The sequence below is a fragment of the Gekko japonicus genome, unplaced genomic scaffold, assembly GCF_001447785.1.
Source record: "Gekko japonicus isolate JY-2015 unplaced genomic scaffold, Gekko_japonicus_V1.1 scaffold853, whole genome shotgun sequence".
Classification (NCBI taxonomy): domain Eukaryota; kingdom Metazoa; phylum Chordata; class Lepidosauria; order Squamata; family Gekkonidae; genus Gekko; species Gekko japonicus.
The window spans coordinates 375,630-387,823 of NW_015164210.1; the positions used below are offsets into that span (position 1 = coordinate 375,630).

The following is a 12,194-nucleotide window of genomic DNA, read 5'->3' on the forward strand; positions in this document are numbered from 1 at the left end:
ATGCTGATTGTAAGAAGTCTGTTCCGCAGCGCCAAGTCGAAGGTGGCAGGCACGGAAAGTGATTGTCACATTTGGTGGGTATGCTATGAGGGACAGTCAGTGTTTTATGGCTGGAGTTGCATACTGGTAAGAGTGACGGACACTAGGACAGGAGAGATCTGGGTTCAAATCCCCTCACACCCTGAAACTTCCTGGGTGACCTTGGACCAGTTACTGGCAATGTTCCCTCTAAGCTGCAGGGTCTTGTGAGCAAAAATTCTACTTTGTGAGCCGCTGGCATTAAAGTTGTGAGCGAGGCATTTGGATACTGCATAAATCAGTTTGCTCTGGAGCCATCCTTCCTGAGCGAAGACAAAAATGTGTGAGCCGGAGGCTAAAAAACTGTGAGCTAGCTCACACTAACTCAGCTTAGAGGGAACACTGGTTACTGGTCCATTCTGCATCTGGCATTTGCTCCACATTGTCCCAGCTTGCTTCGGAATACCTGTTTTCATTGCATTGGGTCAGATCCTGATTTCTGCCATCTATTTTGTTTTCAGCGCTCACTCCTGCACGGGTATGCAGATTTTCCTGTGTCAGTACTTGCCTCAGTGGTCATTAGCCGCCTGAGCCAAGTAATTCATGGTGAGGTGATAAATAGGGGTGGGGAAACTGGCGGAGATCAATGAAGCCACATCAAGTTTGTCCGCTTATTCACTTTGAATCGGAAGTGGAGGAAGGAAAAGGTGCCGCTCAAAACCAGATTCAGATATACTGGGGGCAACGCCATACTGACCACGAAGTCACCCCTGAACGACCATAAATCTATGCAGAAGGTGCCATAAAACCCGATGAACAAAGAAAGTGAAAGCGGCATGCAGTGTAGAGGGAGATTAACCTCCCGACGTGGCTGTGGGAAAACTGCAAGAAAACAGATGGGTGCAGAATCAGCCCTCTCTCAGCCTAACCTACCTCACGGTGAGGGTGAAATGGAAGAGGAGAGAACCATATATGCTGCTTCGACCTCCTGGGAGGTAGAACATAATGCAAATGCATTAAAGAAATGCTAAATGTTGCCTTGGAGGGAAATCTGAGGACAACTTCTCAAAATGTTTTTAGTGTGCATACAGGTGCACTAGCGTTTTCTAGGTTTCATCCTCCTCTTCTGGGTTCCCAGAGATTAGCTGGGAAACTGCGTACAGAGTTACATCCTTCTATGCCCAGTGACTTCAAGGAACTTAGAATGGCATAACTTTGTTCAGGACAGCATTGTAAATGTGCTGGGGGCGGGGGAGATACTCATGACCTCTGCACATGTAAACACAAATGCACACTCACCCAAACTGCCAGAGCATGGCTTTCATTGCACGTACATATCTCGTAGCCGCCTATCTATGTAATGACTGTGGTTGAATACATTTGAGCCACACTTGATAGACAAAAGGAAGTACTGCTTCATGCACTGAGTAGCTGATTTGTGCAACTAATTGCCACAAGATATGGGGAGGGGGCCCTGACCTGGATAGTCCGGGCAAGCCTGATCCTGTCAGATCTAGGCAGCTAAGCATGGTCAGAGTGAGCTAGTATTCGGATGGGAGACCTCCTTGGAATACGAGAGGCGGGGCTAGGCTTTATTCAGCCAACTCTCTGAATATCCTCCAGGCCCCCAGTAGGGGTCAGTCACCAGAGGTCGACATGACTTCCAGGTGCATGCACACACTCAAACACGCACACACAGATGCACGTATAACCCCCCCCAAAAAAAAAAAATCCCCAAAAATGGGGATGGGCACTGGCTTAGATGTACTTGGGAGGTAGACATATTTTTGGAAGCTAGGTCTATTGCTGGCTAACTTATGTCACCACACCTTAAAAAGGATATTATAGCTTTGGAAAAAGTGCAGAAAAGGGCAACTCGATTGATAAAAGGGTTGGAACACTTTCCCTATGAGGAAAGGTTAAAGCGCTTAGGGCTCTTTAGCTTGGAGAAACGACGACTGAGGGGAGACATGATCTAGGTTTATAAGATTATGCATAGGAAAGAACAGGTAGAGAAAGAGGTACTTTTCTCCCTTTCTCACAATACAAGAACTCGTGGGCACTCCATGAAATTGCTGAGCGGTCGGGTTAGAATGGATAAAAGGAAGTACTTCTTCACCCAAAGAGTGATTCACACATGGAATTTGACAAGATCAGGCTAGCCTGGGCTATCCAGGTCAGAGCACAGTGAGAGAGCCAGGTTCAGATCCCCACTCTAGCATGAACATTGCTGGGTGATCTTTGGCCAGTCTCCCTGTTATCAGCCTAGCCTACCTCACAGGGTTGCTGTGGAGATGAAACAGAGGAGAACGATGTCAGCCCCCTCCCCCAAGCTGGATGGAGGAAGGAAGGGATTCAAATGTACTTAACATATTACAGGCTATTAAGTTCTTGGGGACATTAAGTTCAGAACTCATTGGCCAGCCTCCCACCCCAGCTTCTTAATTGCCCCTTGACGCAAGCCAGGGCTATTTTTGGGCAGGAACGCACAGGAACGGAGTTCCGGCTGGCTCCCGAGTTGGCCACGCCCAGCAGGAACTCATTAGCATAATAGGCCACACCCAACAGCAGAAACTCATTAGGATTGGCTACATTAGGGGTGTGTGGCCTAACATGCAAAGGAGTTCCTGCTACAAAAAAAGCCCTGGGTTTTGACAACAAACAAGGTAAACAGAATAAGAAGGGAAAGATGAGTGTGGCTGGATGACCACACTTCTGGTAACATGGGGGTGCGGCCTAATGTGCTAATGAGCTGTGATATCAGGGGTGTGGCCTAATATGCTAATGAGTCCCTGTTGTTGGGTGTGGCCTATTATGCTAATGAGTTCCTGCTGGGCTTTTTCTACAAAAAGAGCCCTGGATGCAGCCATCCAAGCAACAACAGAATAGTGTCCCCAGACTGAATTAATCACAATACGGTATTCTGACTCCTACAAACTTCAGGAGTCAATAACTGGCTGAATGTTGTCCTAGTAACCAGAAAATAAAAAGCCACACCAGTCACAAGAGATAAAAATTAGGGCCAATAGAGCAAAATCAGGTAAAAATATATTTTACTACTCAATTAAATCTCCAAATAGTCACTATGTGTTTTGCCAACGGGCTTTGTCAAGGGAATCAGTAACATTTAATAATAATAATAATAATAATAATTATTGCATTAGCAAAAAAGCCATAGCAACTGTACAGGATAAAATAAAATAAATTTTAAAAAACAACAACACACACTTAAAAGGTCGACAGTTATCAGCAGTAAACAAATTAAACTCAGGGAGATTTGTTTTCTTAATCACCGCAGCTAGAAAGGAAGGTAACATTTAAGAACAACACTGAGTTTACAAAAGTATTATTTATGTAAGTATTACTTATGTAAACCCAGTGTTATTAAATATTTCTATTTGTCTGATTTCTAAACCGCCCTCCCCTGTGCACAGGTCAGTGTACAACATATCAATAAATACATAAGTGTTAAGTCCATGCTTAACAAAATAGCCAGAGAGTGATTTCAGCAAAACTCAGGTTTATTTCAGCTCCACAATCAACTTCTCTGACACGGTACAACTTCTCTGATAGCCCGAACCAACTTTCATTGCAGCGGTTCGGTATTTAAACAGTCCGGGCTAATGTAGCCACACCTACTATACAATTCTCAACCTATCAGGTTGTTCGCATAACAGCCCAATCACAAGGTTCCCACCACAGACAGTTCAAATGTGATTGGACATAATACTTTCCCGCGAATGCCTTAGCATAGCTTCTCTATGGGATGATTCTACGTTCATCCTCATGCATTCAGGGCAGCATCTGAATACATTACAATAAGTCAATTATGATCAGATTAAAACCATTAACAATTAAAATTAACAATTTTTTGCTACAGATTCCCCTGACAAAGCCTGCTGGCGAATCGTAGTGAATTTTTGGGAGTTTGAGTAATAAAATATATTTTATCTGATTTTGCACCACCGGCCTTGGCCCTATTTTTTAATCTCTGAATGTGATCCTATGAATGCTATAATAACAAATAATGAAACAAAAATGCAATAAACGCACTGCAGTCACGGTCACCCTTTCGCTGCATTCACCGTTGCACAACAGTGCTTAAAATGTAGCGCGAGTTGTATCTCTGACAGTCGCTGCATTATATTTGCAGCAGACGTCTCCCCCGCTCCCATAAAACTAGGCTGGCACTAAATCGCCACCCAAGGGCAGAACTCCATCCCATCCATAAAACAGCCGGTCCCGCTTGAAAACAAAAGGACGCGCCATCCCAGTCTCTATGCCTTATTCCAGGAATCCCACAAACACTCGATCCCCGAAAACATCGCGAGATTTCCCGACATCTCTCAACAGACGTCCGAGACCGTCGAGGAAAACAGTGCAGCCCCGCTCTCGTTGGTTATGAATCCACCTCTCCCAGGATCGCAAATCGAGTGCTGGGCGAATAAATCGACTCCGAGGCGTTTTTCTCGCTCCTCTTTCGTGGAGTTTCCCCGCTGTACCACAAGGCTTCTTCATCACCAGCCGAGCAATGGATGCCTGAGTAGACGGACAAGATGGCGGAGAAGGTCCAGAAAAGGTGGGCTGTGCTTGGGGAGCGGCTGTGCAATGGCAGGAGCCGAGGTTTTCGCGGACTAATTGCGCGGGACGTCCCGGGGGCTGGGGGGGGGCTCTTTCTTTTGTTGCTTGGAAAGCGCCGGAGACTATGAGCTCTGCAGGGATGCCCAAGAAATAGAGCGCAGGGCCAGAGTCTCTTTCCCAGTTATTGCTGTTGAGAACAGGCCGCTGCTTTGAGGCCTTGGGCCTGCATAAAAGAGTTTGCAACAACAGCCTGGAGGGGGAGAAATGCCCTATCCCTGTAAGTGAGGATTAATGCGTGGAAGTGGGTCCGTATGGTATAGAGGTAAATAACATAACGTGGAAAGCGGCATCATGAAGCTCCCTGATACCTGCTGGGTGACTTTGGGCCAACAGTTCCCTCTCTCAGCCCTACTTACCTCACAAGGTGACTGTTGTGGGGAGAGGAAGGGAAGGCGATTGTAAGCTGTTTTGAGACTTCTTAGGGTAGAGAAAAGGGGGGGTATAAAAACAACTTTTCTTCTTCTAGGTTGCTCTGGTTGAAGTTGTAATGCACTGATCTTATTTCTGTTGTTCTCTCCCCCCCTACTCAGTGTAAAAATTGCTCCTGGGGCTGTTGTCTGTGTGGAAAGTGAAATCAAGGGAGATGTGACAATTGGTAAGAGGAAGTATTTTGTGCACTACTGTGATTGGCTAGCCTCTTGAGGGTTAATCTGGAAGCTCTGTTCTGCACCCTTTCATTATTGCCTTATGTTGCTTACTGCTTTAAAGTGAACCATTCATTTAATGTATATCCTGAGCACTAGGCAATTGTATCTTAAAATAGATCTGTGGGTAACTTGCAGTGCAGTTGTAAACAAAGTTATGCATTTCTATGCCCATTAACTTCATTGGACTTTGAAGGGTATAACTCTGCTTAGAGTAACACCGTTAGGTGAGCAGAGATAGAGACAGAAATTGGGAATGCTCCAGCCCCCAGAAATGTAAAATGGGAAGATTTTTAGCAAAGTATACAATCTATTCTTGGATGTATTCAAGATGAGAATTCAAAGAATATTTGTTGGATTTGTTTCATTACTTAAGATGACTATAGTTATAGCACTGTTTTAAAAATAGTCTTCTTTTTTCATTTTGAACAAAAGGGGCTAGTGTCTTTGGGGGACATCTATACCTAGTATGTTGGGCCCAATCAGACTATCTTCTCCTGTATTGTTCTACATGGTGGACCGAGTTTGTGCCTTCTTGCCAGGTGCAACTGTCCCACTGGCTGTCTATGTGTGGCCACAATGGAGTCGATTCTCAGATTACATCTGGGATATTGGTTTGTTATGGTCAGGCCTCTGTTGGATTTTAGGCCTTATTAAAATGTCCTGTTCATGTGTTGATGTCCATTAGGATGGGCATGACTGATGGGTGGGAAGTCACTCCCCCACCACACACAGGGAAAAGACCATTCAATTGGTGGATAGAACCAATAATCTGGTCATAAATGTAACTATTCTACAGGGAAAACGACATGAGATTTGACGTATCCCTACCCTGCCTGGTGCTCTTGAAGTGTATATCCTACATGCACCTTAACAGCCAGCTGTCTACTGCCTGGATAAATGCCTGACATCTCTTGGTTTCTGCATTGAAAAATGAACTGAGCTGTCCTGACCTGGATAGCCAAGGCAAGCCGGATCTCATCAGATCTTGGAAGCTAAGCAGGGCCGACCCTGGCTAGTATTTGGATGGGAGACCTCCAAGGAATACCAGGGTCAGGAGGCGGAGGCAGGGTGAAGTTTTCCATGCCCTAGTAGGAATCACCAGAGGTCGCCATGACTTCCAGGTATGGACACACACACAATACAAAAAAAAAACCCGAAAAGAAGACGAACAAAAATGAACTGAGCCCATCTCTACAGTGGTTCCATATAAAATGGTGGATGTGCTGAGACCGGTTAATGTCTTCTGCTGTGCAGGCCCCTCTCTTTCCTTGAACTGTCTCGAGTAACTTTTCAATACTAGTGCTGCTCCAAGACTAAACATGAGGTCTTTCCCACAGGACCCAGGACAGTGGTTCACCCCAAAGCACGGATTGTCGCAGAAGCTGGACCAATAGTGATTGGGGAAGGTAACCTCATTGAAGAACAGGCGGTGATCATAAATGGGTTAGTAAAAACTGGGATGGAGAACTTTGTTTGGCAATCAGTGGTATTAAGTAAGGTATGGCCAAAGGAAGACACTTAAAAAAAAAATCTTTTATTCATTAATATTCTCAAAACAATTCATGCCGTACTATTGACATCAAAAGAGATGCATAGACATAGATGACACTTTTTGATCCAGTCTGGTGTAGTGGTTAGGAGCGCAGATTCTAATCTGGGAGAACCGGGTTTGATTCCCCACTCCTCCACATGCAGCTGCTGGTGTGACGTTGGGTCAGTTATAAGTTCTTGCAGAACTGTTCTTTCAAGGGCAGTTCTCTCAGAGCTCTCTCCGCCCCACCTACCTCACAGGGTGTCTGTTGTGGGGAGGGGATTCGGGTAGTGAAGGGCGGGGTATAAATCCAATCTCTTCTCTTCTTCTGATCTAGAAATTGGTCCCTGGGCTGTATAGCTAATATAGCATATTACATGATAGAAATTGATTGTACTTTTAAAAGAGCTGTCTGTTGAATAAATACACCTGGCTACTGGGATTAATTGTTCATTAATTGCCCATCTTTTAATTGATTCACGTATTGCCAAAACTACTATTTATATGCTGGTTTGAGATATGAACTGTAAGCTGTCACATTCGGTTAGAAGGAATTTTACTTTTTCCCTGTTCAGGCAAAACACCAAAACCAGCTTAATAGAAATAAATGTGTCTCCTGTAAGATGCCAAATATAAAGTGTTATTTTAACTCTTTAACATTCCTCTAGCTCTTAATTATGTCAATGTTGTAACGCAGCCTTTGTTCCTTCTACAGCTATCCAGAGAACATCACACCCAATACAGAGGAGGTGACACCCAAACCAATGGTCATTGGCACCAATAACGTGTTTGAAGTCGGCTGTTGTATCCTTCTGAAGAGGGGTGTTTAAAGCATGGGGTAATGAAGGCTATAGGTTACGTGAGTTGTGTATACCAGTGATGTAGCAGTTCCTCTAACTTGTGTCTTGCCCCAGGAGCAACTGCGTGGAATGCATAGATGTTCTTGGGAGCCCCTTATTAAATAACTCCTGTATCTTATATTCTCCTAGATCAAAATGGGTAGCCGGGTTAGTATGTCTGTAGCAGTAGAAAAGAGCAAGAGTCCAGTAGCACCTTAAAGACTAAGGAAATTTGTGGCAGGGTTGGAGCTTTCGTGAGTCATTGCTCACTTCTAATACATTTAGTTCACGTTCAGTGTAAACGTTTCCCAACAACTGTCTTGAGAAGCCTTTTCCTTAATTTCCGAGCGTGTACGTCACAAAGTAGTGAGCCCACCAACCGTTTACAATTTGGTGTGTGTTATGCTGGACTTTGGTGAAGTCTGAGGCAGCTTCATGCATGTCTCTGCAAAACATGCTGCCTAAGCTAATTGGGGGCTCTCTCCCCAGCAGGGACTGTGCATTTTAAGTTTCCTTCACATATTGCTTTCTGGTTTCAAAAGCGGAGTGATTTATTATCGCTGAAAGAACCAACTGTTACAGCCTTGAGTTCAAAATCCAAATTTAGCAGTCCTAACTATTGAATATAATCTGCCCCAGTCCAAAGCAAAGAATCCTATCCGCCTGCCCACTGTCCACAAAGCAGGGGGGAAAATCTTACTGTATTAAATATTTCTGAAACTTCCTGGCATTATTCTAATGTAGCCTTAACTTAAATATGAAATCCCTTTGTTGTTCTAGCTCTGAGTCTCTGTGGACAGTGAAGAGTGGATTCGGGTTTTCAGGAGATACAATAAATCTCCCTCTCTTGTTTGTTTGCCTTTCATAATTTTAACAGGTCTTCGAACAGCCATGAGATTGAGACAAAAGTTCCATTATATTTAGACCACTGTATGTGTAAAGCAGCATCAAGCTGCAGCTGACGTAGGGTGACCCTGTAGGGTTTTCAAGACAGAAGTTTGGAGGTGGCTTGCGATTGCCTGCCTCTGTGTAGCAACCCTGGGACTTCCTAGGTGGTCTCCCATCCAAGTGCTAACCAGGGCCGATCCTGCTTCGCTTCCAAGATCTGATGACATCAGGCTAGCCTGGGCTGTCCAGGTCAGGGTTAGGCCACTAGGATGGATTTTTTCCCAGGGGCTTCCAGTTTGAGAGCAAATTAGTAGAGTTGCTTCTGCATCTTTTGCTCATTGGGAATCGACTTAAAGTAAGATCTGCCGTTTGAAAAGCAAACTTGTGTGTGTTGCTTCATTGCTTATAAGGACAGCACCAGCAGCATGTTTCCTGAAAAGAGGGAAGCCATAGAGGGAGAGCCAGTTTGGTGTAGTGGTTAAGTGTGCGGACTCTAATCTGGGAGAACCGGGTTTGATTCCCCACTCCTCCACTTGCACCTGCTGATGTGACCTTGGGTCAGTCACAAGCTCTGGCACAGCTGTCCTTGAAAAAGAGCAGTTTGTGTCAGAGTTCTCTCAGCCCCACCCACCTCACAGGGTGTCTGTTGTGGGGAGGGGAAGGGAAAGGAGTTTTTAAGCCGCTCTGAGACTCCAAGTGAAGGGCGGGGTATAAATTCAATCTCTTCGGAGGAGGAGGAGGAAACAGGCATGCTATATTTTTTAAAAGTAATTTCCTTAACTGTGACTTGAAGATTCGCAAGCAATGAAAATAGGAGACAACAATGTCATTGAGTCCAAAGGTAAATCTGCTGTTAAAGAAGCAAGCGTCCCGGCATGTTGAAATATTTTCATCTTTTTGCAGTGGAGTTATGCTCTCTATATGTTTGCCCCAGTTTTCAGTGGCCGCTCTTGTATCTGAATGGTTTATGTAAGTCACTCTCTTTCAGCCAAACCTGCCTCACAAAGGACCTGACCCACTAACAGGTAGTAGCATGATAAAGACTGCAGCCTTAGAGTTTTTGTTTTAAGTGTTCCAGCGATGAGGTGTAACTTCAAGGGTCCTCTGCAGACCTCTAGTGAGTGGATGGTCATGGTGGACAACCTTCTTGTGAAAACAGCTGACCCACTGCTATGGCTATTCCTCTAAAACGCGCAGCCACAAGAGAATGTTGGCCGCTTTCCATGCCGCCATCATGGCTCATATGACAAAACACTAACGCTCCTCAGGTTTCTTTGGTTATGGCTAAATATGAAACAAGGGACTGCACAGACCCTAGGCTGGGATAAATAATTCTGCCTGTTCCGGGAACATGTCTCCTTGGGTAACATGAACCTTGAAGATCTTGTCTCTGCAGCATTCGTGGGTCGGAACGTGATCTTGACCAGTGGGTGCATCATCGGAGCTTGCTGCAACGTCAACACCTATGAAGTCATCCCTGAGAACACGGTCATCTATGGAGCCGACTGCCTCCGTCGAGTGCAGACCGAGAGGCCGCAGGTGGGTACGAGGCAGCGGGCACCCCATGCGAGTCTGTCCTGTCCTCCCCTTGTATCCACATGTGTTGCTGATGGTATCTAAGCTGTGAAGATGGTTAAGCTGGTCGAATAGAGCAAGGAGTTTTGCGTAAGGGTTGTCTCCCCCTGTTCTGTAAAGTCTGCCTGAGCCGCTGGTGTAGACATGAAAACAGGCAACTGAAGGAGGAAGAGGCAGGACCTACCAACGTGGGCTGTCATCGGCTGTGATTTAAGCACTTTGGTCAAAGCTCCAGCTGGGTTGGAAATGGGAATGGTCCTGAAATCCTTCCTTTTTCTTCAGATTGCCGTGTTAATTTTTCCCCCCTAGCCCTAGGCAAAAAAAAGTGGGTTCTAGATCAAATCAAGCCCTGACTTGGATAGCCGGATCTCGTCAGATCTCGGAAGCTAAGCAGGGTCGGCCCGGGCTAGTATTTGGGTGGGAGACCACCAAGGAATACCAGGGTCGTGACGTGGAGGCAGGCAATGGCAGAACCACCTTGAAAACCCCACGGGGTTGTCATAAATCAGCTGTGGCTTGACACAGCAGCAACAACAAAGCTCAAATCATGCCTGAATTCTCCCTAGAAGCTAAAATGGTTAAGCGGGGGCTATCGTACTTCAGTTACATTACGAGAAGACAAAGAGTCACTGGATAAGACAATAATGCTATGAGAAGTTGAAGGCAGCAGGAAAAGAGGAAGACCCAAACAGTGCTCCCTCTAAGCTGTGGAGCCCTGTGAGCAAAAATTCTGTTTTGTGAGCTCCTGGCATTCAAAGTTGTGAGCGAGCGATCTGGCTGCTGCATAGATCAGTTTGCTCTGGAGCAGTGTTCCCTCTAAGCTGAGTTAGTGTGAGCTAGCTCACAGTTTTTTCGCCTCCGGCTCACACATTTTTGTCTCAGCTCAGGAAGGAGGGCTCCAGAGCAAACTAATGTATGCGGCAGCCAAATCGCTCGTTCATAACTTTAATGCCAGTAGCTCACAAAGTAGATTTTTTTGCTCACAAGGCTCCACAGCTTAGAGGGAGCCTTGCTCTAGAGCCCTCCTTCCCGAGCTAAGACAAAAATGTGTGAGCCGGAGGCTAAAAAACTGAGCTAGCTCACACGAACTCAGCTTAGAGGGAACACTGGACCTGACATAAGATGGATGGAAGCCCTCAGTTTGCAATACCTGAGCAGGGCTGTCAGTGATAAGATATTTTTGAGGCCGTTAATTCACGGGGTCGCCGTAAGTCAGGAGTGACTTGACGGCACGTAACACACACACACACACACTGCCTTTAGGGCTGTTACGGTTCTAGATCCGGTTATCCGACGGATTGTTTTCTCCCCATTCACAGCAGAATATTTGTTAACCGGGAGGCTCAAGCTGCCAGGTCTGTGTTCTGTCTCGTATCCCTTTTTTTTTTTAACACACCGCCATTCCTTTTTAGCCACAAACGTTGCAGTTGGACTTCCTAATGAAAATCCTGCCCAACTATCACCACCTTAAGAAGACCATGAAAGCAACCTCTACTCCCGTGAAGAGCTGAAGACCTCCTTGCACGATTGCCAAAACCACCACGGGGAGGTGGCCCCCTTGCTTTCGGTGGTTCACGCCTGCAAGAACTGGCTGACTTTTGGCTTACTAGCTCATTCCGTTGTGTAATCTAATCTTTATTTATTGCAGTGCTGAAAAAAGTAAACGTCTTTATGTTTTCTTCTCGAGGTGCTCGACCCATTCCTTTCGTAGCACTTTCTGTCATCCCTGTTTCATAATGAATGATTTACAGTAAAGACGGAAAGCTTTCAGGGCATTAGGGTGCCTGGTTTTAAGAAAAAGAAGTGTGCGTGCACACAGGATCCTATATCTAGAATTAAACTTTGGTCTTAAAGGTGCCACTGGAGAGCCAGTTTGGTATAGTGGTTAGGAGCGCAGACTCTAATCGGGGACCTGGGCTTGATCCCCCACTCCTCCACATGCAGCTGCTGGTGTGACCTTGGGTTAGTCACAAGTTTTCTCACAGCTTTTCTCTCAAGAGCAGTCCTTGAAAGAGCTCTCTCAGCCCCACTTACCTCATAAGGTGTCTGTTGTGG

At 45.6% G+C, this 12,194-nt stretch overlaps 1 protein-coding gene across 1 annotated transcript; it reads left to right on the forward strand.

Annotated features, from left to right (window-relative positions):
* Positions 1-4,511: 4,511 nt before the first annotated feature.
* On the forward strand, positions 4,512-11,963 carry DCTN6 (dynactin subunit 6). The gene is made up of 7 exons (XM_015408442.1): positions 4,512-4,597; positions 5,190-5,254; positions 6,644-6,749; positions 7,553-7,641; positions 9,358-9,405; positions 9,961-10,103; positions 11,552-11,963. The coding sequence occupies exons 1-7, from the start codon at positions 4,575-4,577 to the stop codon at positions 11,648-11,650; spliced, it is 573 nt and encodes a 190-aa protein (XP_015263928.1). The 5' UTR covers positions 4,512-4,574; the 3' UTR covers positions 11,651-11,963.
* The last annotated feature ends 231 nt before the right edge of the window (positions 11,964-12,194 follow it).

Excerpts from the sequence above, each read along its gene's own strand:
- DCTN6 (XM_015408442.1), top strand. The coding sequence starts at position 4,575 with ATGGCGGAGAAGGTCCAGAAAAG. Across the intron at positions 4,598-5,189 it reads GCGGAGAAGGTCCAGAAAAG|TGTAAAAATTGCTCCTGGGG; the intron begins GTGGGCTGTGCT and ends CCCCCTACTCAG. Across the intron at positions 10,104-11,551 it reads TGCAGACCGAGAGGCCGCAG|CCACAAACGTTGCAGTTGGA; the intron begins GTGGGTACGAGG and ends ATTCCTTTTTAG.